General features: G+C 48.1%; 1 protein-coding gene across 2 annotated transcripts in view; it reads right to left on the reverse strand.

The window, feature by feature from the left end:
- The window catches only part of SPPL2B (signal peptide peptidase like 2B), a 139,082-nt gene that overhangs the window by 63,563 nt on the left and 59,617 nt on the right, over positions 1-15,902 (reverse strand). For both annotated transcript variants that reach the window (XM_033955304.1, XM_033955305.1), the window contains exons 7-8: positions 12,883-12,979; positions 854-970 (exon numbers count right to left, since the gene is read on the reverse strand). In XM_033955304.1, the coding sequence (XP_033811195.1) occupies positions 854-970; positions 12,883-12,979 (214 nt within the window). The remainder of the gene's footprint in view (positions 1-853; positions 971-12,882; positions 12,980-15,902) is intronic.

Below are 15,902 nucleotides of genomic sequence, written 5' to 3' on the forward strand. Positions count from 1 at the left end.
GGCATAGACAGGGGTGGGTAAGCAGAGTGGGCAGACTTGATGGGCTGTAGCCCTTTTCTGCCGTCATCTTCTATGTTTCTATGACTATCACAGTTAGGCACATAACTGTTATAGTGTGGAAGTTGCTTAGCACATAAATGCAAGAAGCACATACAGAGTGATATGTATGGGCATGTCTAAGAGCTACATACACATCACTCTGTAAGTTATGCACTAAAGTGCTACATATACAAGCACTCTATTGAACTGGCATAAGTAAACGCATATAATGTTGATGTGTCAGTGCTTGCATTCTGTAATAGAATGTAGGCACCCAGATTCTGTGTTAGTGCCATGGACTTGTGTTTGAATCCTAGCAACTTGATGAATTACAGATCTAGAAAGAAATTGGTTTTGTGCTAGTCTGGTAAGGTTCTCCTGCGTCATCCCCATGATTGTTTTCAACGTCTCCAGCCATCTGATTGTAGGTCGCCCTCTTCGCCTGGTTCCTTCAATCTTCTCAAACATGATGTCCTTCTCCAATGATCTCTCTCTTCAGACAGTGAGACCAATATAAGACAGTCGCAAAGTCATCATTTAGGCTCTGAGTGACATAGCCGGTTTGAATTAGGAGTACAGTGTGAAATCTGTAGTACCAAGTTATAGAATTGCCCCCTGTATGAACATGCTTCTCTTTATTTATGGCTAATTTATTTTTATTTACTGCATTTGTTTCTTTAAGCTACACACAGCCACTCCTTATGTTATTTTGTACAAACATGGAGGACACCAGTATATAAGGACAATCCATCTTATCAGCGTACTGTTCTGTCATAGGTCTTATTTCTTCTGAACATTCTTTCTTATTACTTACTGATCCTCATTTCTGAAGATTCCCCATATCACACTGACTGCAATGGAGAACAAAGCCAACAGAAGCATCCGGACCTGTGGACATTTGTGATAGATTGGGAGACTGCTGCCTGGAATTCTGAAAGTGAGAATACCACATCAGTTTAAAAAGTGAGCAGGCAGCAGAAGAAGGAGAAATTAGGTTCTTACCTGCTAATTTACTTTCTTTTAGCTTCTCCAGATCAGTAGAGGTTAATCTTTACAAATGGGTATATATCCAATCATGACCAGCAGGTGGAGACTGAAAACAAAACTGTGGGACAGTATATAATATACTCCCTTCTCTATTTACCTCAGTCTGCCGAATAGCCAAGCAGAACCAAGAACTGGAAAACAGAAAGAAAACAATACTCCGAACAGGAGTAACAACTAACATACCCAAATGCTGTTGGAAAATGCAGAGGAGAAATACCCGAAGGAAAATGTCCCCACAGCTCGCCAGCTAAGCCAGCCGAGCCACAGCCGCTGTTCTTTAATTCCTAGAAAAATACTAGAACCCGCAGCAAAAAACAAAAACTGCCCGTGAAACAGCCCCAACAACACAACAATAACAACAACAGACAGGGTGGGGACCTCTACTGGTCTGGAGAAGCTAAAAGAAAGTAAATTAGCAGGTAAGAACCTAATTTCTCCTTCTTTAGCACTCTCCAGACCAGTAGAGGTTAATCTTTACAAATGGGACGTACCAAAGCAGTCCCTCTCACGGGCGGGACCCCCGCAGGGCCGATACCAGAACACGCTCACCGAACACCGCGTCCCGACGCGCCTGAACATCTACCCGATAATGTCTAACAAAGGAATGCAAGGAGGACCAAACCGCAGCCTTACAAATATCCACTGGAGGCATGAGCGACGACTCAGCCCAAGAAGCTGCCTGACCCCGAGTGGAATGAGCCTTGAGAAACTCTGGAACAGGCTTCTGTCTCAGAAGATAAGCGGAAGCAATCGTCTCCTTGATCCAGCGCGCAATAGTAGCCTTAGAAGCGCCAGCCCCCCGACGAAGACCCGCCAGAAGGACAAAGAGATGATCGGATTTCCGGACTTCCAGGATCCGCTGCACATAAGAGCGAAGGACCCGACCGACATCCAACTTGCGCAGCTGCCGTTGCTCAGAAGAGCCCTCCCGACTACCCAAGACTGGGAGGACCACCGATTGATTGACATGAAAAGGAGAAACTACTTTCGGCAGAAAAGGAAGGAACAGGCCGCAAGACAACCCGCTCCCTAGAAAACTCCAAGAAGGGAGCCCTACAAGAGAAAGCCTGTAGCTCAGAAACACGCCTAGCGGAAGTAATGGCCACCAAAAAGACCGCCTTCAGAGTAAGGTCCTTCAAAGAACAGCCATCCAACGGCTCGAAAGGCGGGCGCACCAAAACAGAAAGAACCAGATTGAGATCCCAAGAGGGAACAGAGAGCCGTAGGGGAGGCCTGAGCAACTTGGCCGTCCGCAAAAAGCGAATCACATCAGGAATGGCCGACAAACGCTGACCTGTCACCAACCCTCGAAAAGCCGACAGGGCCGCAAGTTGAACCCGGAGAGAAGACCAAGCCAGGCCTCTATCCAGGCCATCCTGCAAGAACTCTATAATGGTAGGCAGGGAAGCGCGAAAAGAGACCACTCCCCGCGCCCGGCACCACCCCTCAAAGAGACGCCAAACCCGCACATAAGCCCGAGAGGTAGAGAGCCTCCGGGACCCCAAGAGCGTAGAGATCACCTTATCTGAATATCCCTTCTTACTAAGGCGACCCCTTTCAAGAGCCAAGCCGTAAGACAGAAGAGAGACGGGTCGAACATGCGTCAGAAGATCGTCCAAGAGAGGCAGAGGATCCGCCACCAGATGCCTCACCAGATCCGCATACCACGGACGTCGAGGCCAATCCGGAGCCACCAGAACCACCAGACCCGGATGGTGAACAATGTGAAGAAGTACTCTGCCCACTAATGGCCAAGGAGGGAACACATACAACAGTCCCTCCGTTGGCCACGGTTGGACCAGAGCATCCAGACCCTCGGCCAGACTGTCCCTGCGACGACTGAAGAAGCGGGGCACTTTGGCGCTGCCACTCGTGGCCATCAGGTCCATCAGGGGCTGCCCCCAAGCCTGCACTATCAACTGAAACGCCACGGAGCCGAGACACCACTCTCCTGGATCCAAGAAGTGACGACTGAGGAAGTCCGCCTGAACATTTTCTACCCCGGCTATGTGAGAGGCCGAGAGGTCCAGAAGATGGGACTCCGCCCAAAGCATGAGCCGAGCCGCCTCCTGCGCCACCTGAGTGCTTCTGGTGCCCCCCTGACAATTGACATAAGCCACCGCCGCGGCATTGTCCGACAGGACTCTGACTGACTTGCCCAACCAAAGGGAGCGGAAAGCTAACAGCGCCAGACGGACCGCTCTGGTCTCCAACACGTTGATCGACCAGGAGGCCTCCTCCGTGGACCAGGTGCCCTGAGCTGAGTGACCCACACACTGAGCTCCCCAACCGAGGAGAATCGCATCCGTAAGGAGCACCGTCCACTGCGGGAGATCCAGACCCACCCCCTGAACCAGGTGAGGGGTCCGGAGCCACCAACGCAGACTACAGCGCGCCACGCCTCGCAGGGGGACAGGAACCTCCAAACCGTGCCTCTGGGGTGACCACCTCCGGAGCAGAGCTTACTGAAGAGGACGCATGTGGGCCCGCGCCCACCTCACCACGTCCAGGGACGCTGCCATCGACCCCAAGACTTGGAGGAAATCTCGCGCCCGAGGACACCGGGACGCCAAAAGCAGGCGAATCTGAGATTACAATTTGCTCACCCAGGCCCCTGGAAGGAAGACCTTCCCCAAGGAGGTGTCGAACAGAACCCCAAGGTACTCCAGATGCTGAGCCGGGACCAACCGACTCTTGGAAAGGTTGACCACCCAGCCCAGCGACCGGAGAAACTCCACCACCCGAGCCGTAACCCGGGAGCTCTCCTGCAACGACTTTGCCCGAATCAACCAGTCATCCAGGTAGGGGTGCACCAGAATGCCCTCCGAGCGCAAGGCCGCCGCGACGACCACCATCACCTTGGTGAACGTCCGGGGAGCCGTGGCCAGACCAAAGGGAAGCGCACAGAACTGATAGTGCCGACCCAAGATCGCAAAGCGAAGGAAGCGCTGATGAGAGGCCCGAATGGGAACATGCAAGTAGGCCTCCGTCAGATCGAGAGAAGTGAGAAACTCCCCCGGCTGAACCGCCAGAATGACCGACCGCAGAGTTTCCATGCGAAAAGAGGGAATCTTGAGAGCCCTGTTGACCCCCTTCAAATCCAGGATGGGCCGAAAGGTCCCCTCCTTCTTGGGCACCACAAAATAAATGGAGTACCTGCCGGTGCCCCACTCCGGAGGGGGCACTGGAACAACTGCCTTGAGATCTAGCAAGCGCTGAAGGGTCCGGCGAAAAGCCTGCGTCTTCCAAGGAGTCTGACATGGAGAGGCTAGGAAAAGGTCCGGCAGAGAGCGGGCGAACTCCAGGGCATAACCGTCCTGCACCACCTCCAGGACCCACTGATCGGACGTGATCTCAGCCCATTTGGGGAAAAAGTCGCGCAGCCGGGCCCCCACCGGAACCAAAGGGGGCGCCGGCAAGGAGTCATTGTGCAGGACGGGAAGCGGGGGAACCGGCGGAGGGATTCCCTGCCCCCCGACGGGCCCCCCGAAAGGGCTATATGCGCTGGGAGAACTGACCCCGGGAAAACCCTGGAGCCGGGAAAGAAGCAGCCCCACGCCCAGGGCGATACTTGCGAAACTCCCGCAAACGCCCCTGGGCAGTGCCACCCCAAGACGCAGGGAGGGCACGGTCCTCAGGCAGACGGGGCACCTTTGAGTCCGTCAGAGTCTGAAGCAACTTATCTAATTCCTCCCCAAACAAAAAAGACCCCCGGAAGGGAAATTTAGTAAGCTTAGCTTTGGACGCAGCATCCGCCGACCAAGCACGCAGCCACAAAATACGCCGCGCGGCCACGCCAAAGGCCATAGACTTAGCCGAGATCCGCACCAAGTCATAAAGAGCATCTGAGAGGAACGAGGCAGCCATCTCAATCTTCGCCACCTCCTGATCCACCAAAGACCAGTCATCAGACTCCCGATCCAGGACACGCTCAGCCCACCGAAACACGGCGCGAGCCACCAGCCCCCCTCTGGACTCCAAAGGCAGAGACCTGAAATAGCCACCTGGACCCCAAAGGCAGAGACCTGAAAATTTTGCTTAAGAATGTTCTCCAACTTGCGCTCCTCAGAGTCCCGCAAGGCAGAGCCGCCCTCAACAGGCATGGTATGCCGCTTAGAAATCGCCGAGACCACCGCGTCTACGACTGGCGATGTTAAAGTAGCCCGATCCCCCTCTGGGATGGGATACAAACGAGCCATGACGCGCGCCAAACGAAACGGCGCCTCCGGCGTTTTCCACTGTTCCAGTACAATATCCCGAATATCCTGATGCATGGGAAAAGAGCGGGAAACGGTACGGATCCCCCGAAACACAGGGTCCTCCACATGCGGAGTCTCCGGCGGCACATCCTCAAAACGCAACACCAAAGAAACCTGTTGAATCAGGTCCGGTAGCTCATCTCTCTGAAAAAGGCGCACCACGGACGCCTCTTCGCCGGAGGATGGGAAACCCGACAACCCGCCGCCAGCGGTCGTCCCCTCGAGAGGGTCCTGGAAATCCTCAAAAGGGTCCAGGTCCTCATCCAAACCGACACGCTCCTCAGACCATAAATCCTCGTCCCAAGACACCCGCGGATGCTTGGACAAGGGAGGAGGAGGAGGGGACGCCACAACAGACAAGAGGGGCAAAGCCGTAGGGATCGCGGAGGAAACCCCACTCCCCGAAACCCCCTGGGCGCATCCGGGACCCCCAGCCGCCTGAAAATAGGCTCTGCACAAAGAAAAAAAGAAATCAGGGGAAAAACCCCCTGAGGGTCCCAAGGGACTCCCTGCCACAGCAGGGGACCCAGCAGAAACCTGCCCCTGTTTTTCCAATACAGGGGGAAGGTCACCTGAGGTGGAAGACAAAATGGAGGGGCCAGACTGTGAAAATGGCGACTTTCCCGCCAAAAATGCTCCCTCCATAGCCTGTAGCGGCTGAGAAGCCTGAACAGTCCCAGCCACTAAAACAGGCAAGTCGGCATCAGCTGTCAGGGAATCCTTCGGGGAATCCCTCCGTGGGCGGTTGGGGAAGACCGGGCTTCCCCACTGCTCCCAGCCGACTCGCAAGGCACCATCGGCGGGGAGCTCTGGGCGCCTGCAGCCGCTGCCGACGGAGCTCCACCACCTCACCGGGCCAAACTACCGAGTTCAGTCCGGCCGCGAGTGCCTCGCGGCTGGACCTAATTGTGTCCCACTCCCCCGGAGAAGGGCACAATTGCTCCATACGCGACCTAGCTAGAAACAAAGTGCCAGTTAGATAAAAAATAGTGTAAAAAAACAGTAAACTGACAGGGAAGCAACCCTTCAGATCGGCACTACCTCAGGATTTATTTTTTTTTTTTACAGAACAGACTCCACAAGCTCTCGAAGCAATATGCCTTGCTTGATTTAGGGGGCAAGGTTTACTGCTGAGGCTCCTCTAAAAAAATGTGGGGAGGTGGAGGAAGTGGGGGGAGGGACCCTGCTCGAGACCCGCCGGGTTTGACACCCCCGAGGTCGGACGGACCCCCAAACAGGGCCCGCCCAAGCTCTGTCCAGCCAAAAACAGGGACTATAAACCCCCTAAACAAATTCCAACAGCCCTACCAAGGGAGATGGGTACAGATCACATCAACACCTGCTGGAGACTGAAAGAAGACTGAGGTAAATAGAGAAGGGAATATATTATATACTGTCCCACAGTTTTGTTTTCAGTCTCCACCTGCTGGTCATGATTGGATATATACCCATTTGTAAAGATTAACCTCTACTGGTCTGGAGAGTGCTAAAGAAACAACTTTAAATTTTTGACAATGCAGAAACATTCCAAACCATGAAAAATCACAAAAAAAAAACCCCCAAACAAACCCATGCATCCCCTTCCTGGGTTCTCTCTGACCCAATAAGCTCAATTTTGTTTAAAGATAAAAGTGAAGCAGAAATTGAATAAAAAGGGAACAATACTCAGCTGGTGGTGGTCAGAGTCTTTTTTTAAAAACAATGAATGTTGCTGGCTACATTACGAAAGTCCAGATATTTAATACCAGGCTTTGTGCAGGCACTGGCATTAAATAAGAAGGGTTAATTATTTCAGTGCTGACTGCCAGAGATTATGTGAGTCCTGGATGATATTCAGCCAGGGTCCGCATAACTGTCTTATGGGGGCCCCAGCTGCATATCGGCCAAACTCCACATAACCAAAAATGCAGAGGCCCTTTGATACCCCTAACTACGCAAAAGCCCTCCTCATCCCCCAACCCCACCCTCCTGCATAGATAAGTCCTAAATTCACCCACTTAGCAGTGCAGGTACCAGCACTGAATATTGCTAACTGCCAACTCCTCCTCATCCTCCCTAACCTGCCCATCTTTTTGATCACTGGTCAGAGCAGATATTCAATCATACAGCCAGATAAGTGCTGCTGAATATTAGTGGCTGGCCAGCCATGAGCGATTTAAATGAGCAGGAGCTTCTCCTGTCCACTTAAATCACTTTGAATATCAGATAAAAAGCGTCTAATCAAAGACTGACCTTTCTCAAATCAATTTCTATCTTATTCCAAGAGCAGAAATAACTACCTATTTTTAAATTCCATCTTCTGAGCTAATTCTACATTAAGAACGTAGAAGCAATGGAGGACCTCTGAGTTGATTACTACACAAAATATTTCTGGCACCATACTGATATATCCACAAGATGAAAAGACTTCTCAGGGAGAAAACAGCATCCCTAAGATACACTGAAAAATGAATACAGCAGGGACAACTGAAAAAAGACCACACAACATATCCTGGACATACATATGAGCACAGATGGGTCAATTTTCAAATGGATTTATATTTTACTGGCCATCCAGGAGCAGTCTTACAGCATGAATTGCAACATCATGCATTCTACTTAAACCTTTTTTCAGTGGAGGCATGTCCAGGGATGTGCTCAGGGCAGGGATAGTGAAGTTACTCACCTGTAGCAGATATTCTCCAGGGACCGTAGGACACATTCTCACAAATAAGTGATGTCATCCAATGGAGCCCGGAGTGGGAAAACTTCCCACCTCCTTTAGAAGCCATGCTATACATGCATGCAGGACCATGGGGAGATAGGTGAGTCGTAAAAATATGAGGCTCATTTTCAAAAAAGAAAAATGTCCAAAAGATGGCATAAACCAGCACTTAGACTTTTAATTGCCAAAACTTCCAAGTACCGCTTTTCAAAACTGACTTTTTAGACATTTTCAAGTCATTTTCCCTCCAGTACGTCTAAATCTTGCATGTTAGAGGTGTGTTTGGGTGGGATTAGGGCAGCCTTAGGACTTGAACATCTTGCAGGGATAATCAAACGTTTTTGAAGATGTCTAGGGCCTCATTTAGATGTTCGGAGTTAGATATGTTTTAAAAGCAAAAAAGGGCCAAAAAAGCACCCAAACTGACCAGATGATTCATGAAGGTATGACTCTCCACACTTCCCCAGTGGTCACTTACGCCTTCCCCATAAAGATGTAAAAGAAAATGCACATGCCACAGCCGCTATGACACCTGCAGATATAGCAGTTACTTACCATAACAGGTGCTATCCAGGGTCAGCAGGCAGATATTCTCACATTGGGTGACATCATTGACGGAATCCCGGTACCGACACTTGAAAAGTGACTCGCTTAGGGAAAAAAACTGGAAAACAATCGACTGATTAAGATGAAACTCCATCACCACTTTCGGAAGAAATTTTGGATGTGTGCATAGAATCACCTTATCATGGTGAAACACTGTGAAGGGTGGATCCACCAACAACGCTTGCAACTCACTGACCCTCCTGGCAGAGGTGAGAGAAATGAGAAAAACAACTTTCCAGGTGAAAAACTTGAGATGAGTTGTAGCCATTGGTTCAAATGGAGGCTTCATCAACCTGGAAAAAAACCACATTAAGGACCCAGACTACTGGAGGAGATATGAGAGGTGGTTTCACATTGAAAGTCTTTTCATGAATCTGGAGACCAAAGGATGAACAGTAAGAGGTTTGCCCTCTACTGGCAGGTGAAAAGTTGTTATAGAACTGAGATAGACTCTAATAGATGTGGATTTGAGTCCAGAGTCAGACAGTTGAAGTAGATAATCCAACATCAGTGGTGAGGGGGCAAGTGATAAGGAAGTTGGATCATGATGATGAAGAAGACACCAGGAAGAAAATCTAGTCCACTTTTGTTTATAACATTGTTGCGTGGCTGGCTTCCTGGAGGTGTCAATAATATTGCAGACAGGCTGAGAGAGATGTAATTCATATGGGTCCAGCCCAAGAGAAACCAAACTGTCAGGTGTAAAGATTGCAGGTTGGGTTGTAGAAGTGATCCTTGTTTCTGAGTAAGCAAGTAGGAAAGATTGGTAGAGGAACTGGCTCCCTGGTGCTGAGCTGAAGTAGAAGGGAGAACCAATGCCACCTGGGCTACTGAGGAGCAATGAGAATCATGGTGGCTGACTCTCGTTTGAGTTTGAACAGTCTTTAACAGGACAGGAGTTGGAGGGAATGCATATAGAAACAGGCCCGTCGAATCCAGGAGAAACGCATCGGCTTCCAGACGGTGAGGAGAATAAAGTCTGAAGCAAAATTGGGGCAACTTGTGATTGTGATGGGTCGCAAATAAGTCCACCCGAGGAGTGCCCCATTGAGCGAAGATGGAATGGAGAGTCGCAGAGTTGAGAGTTCATTCGTGAGGCTGAAGAATTCTGCTGAGGTTGTCTGCCAGGGAATTCTTCTCCCCTTAAGAAAGCCTTTAAGAAAAGATTACGAGCTATCGCCCAAAGCCAGATTTTCTGAGCTTCCTGACATAACAGGAGAAAGCCTGTGCCATCTTGCTTGTTTATGTAGTACATTGCTACTTGATTGTGCGAAGGAGGAGGACTTGAGGATTCAAGAGGTGTTGAAAAGCTTTGAAGAGATGATGTGACGATCTGTCACTTGAGACCATTGAGGAGCGAGGGTCCACTGCTGAATGCGAAGATGCAGCCTTGCCAGTGGTGTTACATGAACGGTGGAAACCATATGGCCTAGGACAGGGGTAGGCAATTCCGGTCCTTGAGAGCCGGAGCCAGGTCAGGTTTTCAGGATATCTACAATGAACATGTATGAGATGGATTTGCATGCACTGCCTCCTTGAGATGCAAATCTATCTCATGTATATTTATTGTGGATATCCTGAAAACCTGACCTGGCTTCGGCTCTCGAGGACCGGAATTGCCTACCCCTGGCCTAGGAGAACCATCATGCATTTCGCCGATATGGTGCGAACCTTCAACATCTGTTGACAGAGGATGAGAAGACTGTTCAGGCAATATGGAGGGAGAAACGTTCTCATGAGAGTAGTATCAAGGATAGCCCCAATGAACTGAAGACGTTGAGTTGGAATTAGATGAGACTTGGGGAAATTGATTTCGAATCCCAAAGCTTAAAGGAAGGAAATATTCTGAGATGTTGCTAGAACCACCTCCTGCGGTGAGACAGCTAGGATCAACCAGTCGTCCAGGTAAGGAAAGACTTGAAGACCGTGGGATCAAAGATATGCGCCACAACAATCAGGCACTTCGTGAAGACTCTGGGAGAAGATGCTAGGCCGAAAGGAAGGACCTTGCATTGATAGTGATGTCCATTCACTTGAAAACAAAGGTATTTGCGGAAAGCCTTTTGAATTGGTATATGCGTGTAGGCTTCTTTGAGATCCAGAGAGAATAGCCAGTCGTTCTTCTGATCCAGAAGTGGATAAAAAAGGGCAAGGGTGAGCATCCAAAATTTTTCTTTAACTAGAAATTTGTTGAGATCTCTGAAATCTAGAATGGATCATATACCTCCTGTCTTCTTCGGAATTAAAAATATCAGGAGTAGAATCACTGATTCTGCTGAGATAAAGGAACTTCTTCAATGGCATTCAGAAGAAGGATGGATTGAATCTCCTGAATGAGAAGAGAAGACTGTGCAGGGTCTTGGAGGATGATCCGGAGGTAGGGTATGAAAATGGAGAGCATACCCATGATAAATGATGTCTAGAACCCAGAGATCTGTAGTGATGAGTTCCCACCAGTTGATGTAATATTGAAGCCGTCCTCTGATCGGCTGAGGCAGAGATTTGAAAATGAGAACAGTGGCTATGCTTCTGAGGAACACGTCAAAAAGGCTGTGTAGGTTTTTGTTGAGCAGCCTGTTGCTGATTGCTGCTTTTGCTTCCTAGATTGAGAAGGAGCAGGCTTAGCAGTAAACCTGCATTGGTAAGAAGAAGTAGGCCTGAAAGCATGAGGTGGTTGAGGCTTTTTCTTTGGTTTGACCAATGTGTCCCACCTGGTCTCATGGGCAGACAAATTTTGAGTAGCAGTGTCCATTGATGGTTCGAAAAGTTCATCCCCCAAGACATGGAGCGCTAGCTAAATGATCTTGGTGGTTGACATCAACTTCAGAGACATGGAGCCAGGCAAGGCGTCTCATAGCCACCGACATGGCTGCCGCTCGTGAGGTAAGCTCATACGTGTCATACGTACAACGACCCATATACTTCCTCAATTAAAAAACTGTAGTGAGTGTGTAGATGCCAGACCAGACACTCGCAAAGACTCCACTCCTTGCATAGAGTATTAAGCTTCAGCTCGAGGCACAAGCAGGGACTCGACCTCACAGAAGACTGCTGATTGCAAAGGCTGAAGATCTCTTCCACTTTCCTCCAAAGGTATTTAGAATGCCATGTTGCTAAGCTAGGCAACTGGCTTTCCTGAGCCTGAGTCAGCACCTACCGCATGGTGTTCCTATGTATGTGCAAAAACTGAGCATATCCTAGATGCTGGTTCAGATTGAGTAATGTCAACTGCTGAGCTTGGCAGAATGACATTATGAGTGCCTTCAATGGATCAGAGGTAGTCTTCAGCTGGTAGGGCTTGGGTATCCCTCCAGCTACAGTATGGGTGCACAGCTTCTGCGTGGGTCTGAGCCCAAAGTTGGTGGGTCGCTTCCCACCAATGGCTATGCCAACGGGGCATGGATTGCAACACCAATGTTTTACTTGCATTTAGTGAAGACATATTCAGGAGTGGGCTCAGGGCAGGGATTCTAACAGCATGCAGTTCAGTTTCATTTGCATTCATTGGAGCCATACCCAAGGGCAGGATTAAAGTGGTGATTTTAACACCATACACAGACATATTTAGTCAGGAAAAAGTACCTGCAGAAACAGTAGACACCCATCGATTGTGAATATTTGCTTCCTTCTATTTAACTTTATTGTAATACGCACTAATGTGTTTTGACAATGTAGTGGAATACACATTTTTATATTGTATTGTTTTACATGTTCTTCCGTCAAGTTTGCAAACTGAAAGTATGCAATGTTTTGCTGTTCAAAAACAAATGCAAAAACCATGAGTAAAAAGTATTCATGGGCTTTTCAATTATGTATCTGGTATAAAATTTGTCCTCAATGTGGCAAAAGAATAATAATAGGAGACTAAAGGATATGACGAATGTGGAAGAATGGAGTAAGGCAAATTTGTACTGAGCGCCCTCCTAACTTAGGAGGAAATTTTCAAAATTATGAAGGAAGGTGTAGTGTGCCAAATAAGAAGCCTTTCACAGAATAGGTACCCATGAAGATTTGCACATACAACTTTTTTTTATGGGTATCTTTTTCACAAAAACTAATATGCATAGTTTTGAAAATACAAAAAGGTACACATGGTAATTCCCCCTCCCCTCTTCTTCACAAGTAAAGACATGCAGTTTGATCCCTGTACGTTCTTTTACTCTGTAAAAAGATGGGTCATTTTCAGACAACTACTGAAAACTACAACTGGGTGTCCTGTGTGTATACCTGCATTTTCCAAAGGGTAGTCTTCGTACAAATGGAGAAAAGCAGCTATATAGCCCGACGGAGGCAGCCAGACAGAATATCACGATGACCACATACACTACAGAAGAGAAACAAAACAAGGTAGACATCAAATTACTGAAGGAATGCATGGGTCCCATGTCTCCCAGAGCCTTGTATGCACTATGTCCCCATAGACACAGATGTTCTGAAGCTAATAAGATTGACAGCAATATGCACACAAAGTGTAGTTGCTTACCTGTAGCAGTGTTCTCTGTAGAAAGCAGAGAAATGTAGTCACACTTCCTGGTGACATCATCTGACTGAGGAGAGCTCTGGCATGCAAGCAATCAGGAAAACTTGACTGGGCATGCAAGGAGTTCCCTCCTCTCCTCTGTATTTTAGCTAATCAGAAGGACAAAACATCAGTTGTGCAAGTTTAGGGGGGATAGTAGGTAGGATAAGTGTGTCTGCATTTCCCAAATTACTATAAAAAAAATAAATTACAAGTAAGCAACACTTTCTCTGGAGAGAAGTGAAGATTGCAGGCACAATTCCTGATGAATCCCTAGCTGTAGATCACCCCATGTGTACTGGCTTCAGGTGACAGATGTGAAAGTTCTGGGTCACTGTTATGCATAAAGGTTTTGTAGGGCGGCTCATCTAAACAGTAGTGCTGCCCAATTCAAGGAAACATTTTTCGATTCGATTTGGCCTATTGAATATATTTTTTTCGATTCAATTCGCTTTTCCTACCCAATTGGGCATTTTTTTCAAATATCCTGGCAGGTTTATTTTGTAGCCTTTCCACCCCCTTTAACCCTCTCCAACCCACTCCCCCCCCACCCCCGTCAGTGCTGTGGTAGATATAAAATAAACAAAAAAGACTTCTCCTCTCTCTGTTAGGTCCTAGCTCATGCTTGCTAACACCAGCTCTGACAGGATGCACATTTCAAATTTAACATGTTGTAATCACAAAAGGGAAAATAAAATTATTTTTTTCTATTTTCCACTGCCATATCCAATGTTTGTTTCTTTCCCACTGTCTACTATCTCTCTCTGTCTTGTGCACTGGGTCAAACCTCTCTATTCCCCTCCTTGCAGTATCTTTCCCTTCCGCCCTTCCATTATGGCATTCAACATTTCTTTCTCTCTCCCCATGCACCATCTCTCCCTGCCCTCCAACTGAGCCATCCTGTGGAAAAAGGTCCTGTGCTTCCTGAACATAAGAACATAAGCAGTGCCTCTGCTGGGTCAGACCAGAGGTTCATCATGCCCAGCAGTCCGCTCACACGGCGGCCTATCAGGTCCAGAATCTGTATAGTAATCCTCTATCTATACCCGTCTATCCCCTTTTCCTTCAGGAAATCATCTAATCCCTTCTTGAACCCCAATATCATACTCTGTCTTATCACACCCTCTGGGAGTGCATTCCAGGTGGTCCACCGCCTTTTGGATGAAGAATAACTTCCTAGCATTGGTTCTGAATTTGTCCCCTCTTAATTTTTCTGAATGCCCTCTCGTTCTTGTAGTTTTTGAAAGTTTGAAGAATCTGTCCCTCTCCACTTTCTCTATGCCTTTCATGATCTTGTAAGTCTCTATCATGTCCCCTCTAAGCCTCCGCGAATCTGATAATTTGCCCTCCTTATAAAACATCAGGGCAAAGGGATGGTGCCACTTGTAGTGTAGGTTCTGCTTCCGCAGGTGCCTCGTAACAAGCTGAAAATTGCTTGCCGTCACAAAGTAGTGCTAGAAAGAATTTGGTATATTTCTATTGTATAGGAGTTCCAAGTAAAACTGTCCAGTTTGTGAATAGCACCAGGCAATCTTTGATTTTATAACTGGTAAAACAGGCTATTTAGGTCTGTTGTTGGTAGGTGCACCCAGAGCACGATGGGCCCGATGAAGCTGAATAGTACTGGCATCCTCTTGAAACAAGGAAATAGCTATTTGTTGAACAAAGTGCTCACAATCTTTGTAAATTGAGGTGTCAGGTAAGCCCCGGAATTATGATTATGATACCTACTACGGTTTTCTAAATCTTCCAACTTATCTTGCAAGATAGTATAATTGTCCCAAAGATCAGTTAAATGTTGATCTGTGGCCTCAAATTCAGCCTGGCTTTCCAGTCAATGCTCTGCTTCCTCTATGCAGGTCCCCAGCTCATGGATCTCAGCTTTCAATTTAGCTCCCAAGTCCCAACGAGGTCACCTCCATGCACACAGCCTTAAGATCCTTCCTTATGTCCTTCATCCAGAGATACATTTCTTGCAGTGGGTCCCCTGAAGAGGGAACCAACCCAATTTCAGGGCACTCAGTATCCAGGATCGGCGAGGCTATGTGCTGCTCAGCAGGAGTTGCCGTAACACTCCTCGTGGAAGGCCGCTGATCGGGCACGTAAGCAAAGCTAGATAAATCCACACTCTATCACTATAGTCATCCGAACTGAGGATGAACTAATACATCTGCAGTTTTACATCCAAGTTCTCATACTCGCCAAAGTGGGAGAAATCTAGAGAAAAAATGATATTTTTCAGTGAAGGCAGCAGGAGCTAATCCTTCACGCATTCCCCAACGCGTAAAAAAGTTTTAACAGTGATTCTTTATCAACCAGATTACGAATCGCTTTAAGTCTCCATAGGGTGTAAAAGCCAGATTTAACTACAGATGATATTTGCATATCTCAACCCACAACCATCCTTTGGAGTTCCATTTTATCTTAGTCCTATAAAACCGTGCCGAGCTCTACGACCGTGGAGAAAGCAATGTTACTTACCGTAACAGTTGTTATCCAGGGACAGCAGGCAGCTATTCTCACTAGTGGGTGATGTCATCCGACAGAGCCCCGATACGGACGTCTCACAAGCATGTCTTGCTTGAAGAAACTCAGAAGTTTCGAGATGCCCGCACCGCGCATGCGCCAGTGCCTTCCCGCCCGATGGTCCGGGCATGTCTTCTCAGTTTAGGTAGCTAGCAGAGAAGCCAACCCAGGGGAGGTGGGTGGGACGTGAGAATAGCTGCCT

The sequence above is a fragment of the Geotrypetes seraphini genome, chromosome 8 (genome assembly GCF_902459505.1).
Source record: "Geotrypetes seraphini chromosome 8, aGeoSer1.1, whole genome shotgun sequence".
Classification (NCBI taxonomy): Eukaryota; Metazoa; Chordata; class Amphibia; order Gymnophiona; family Dermophiidae; genus Geotrypetes; species Geotrypetes seraphini.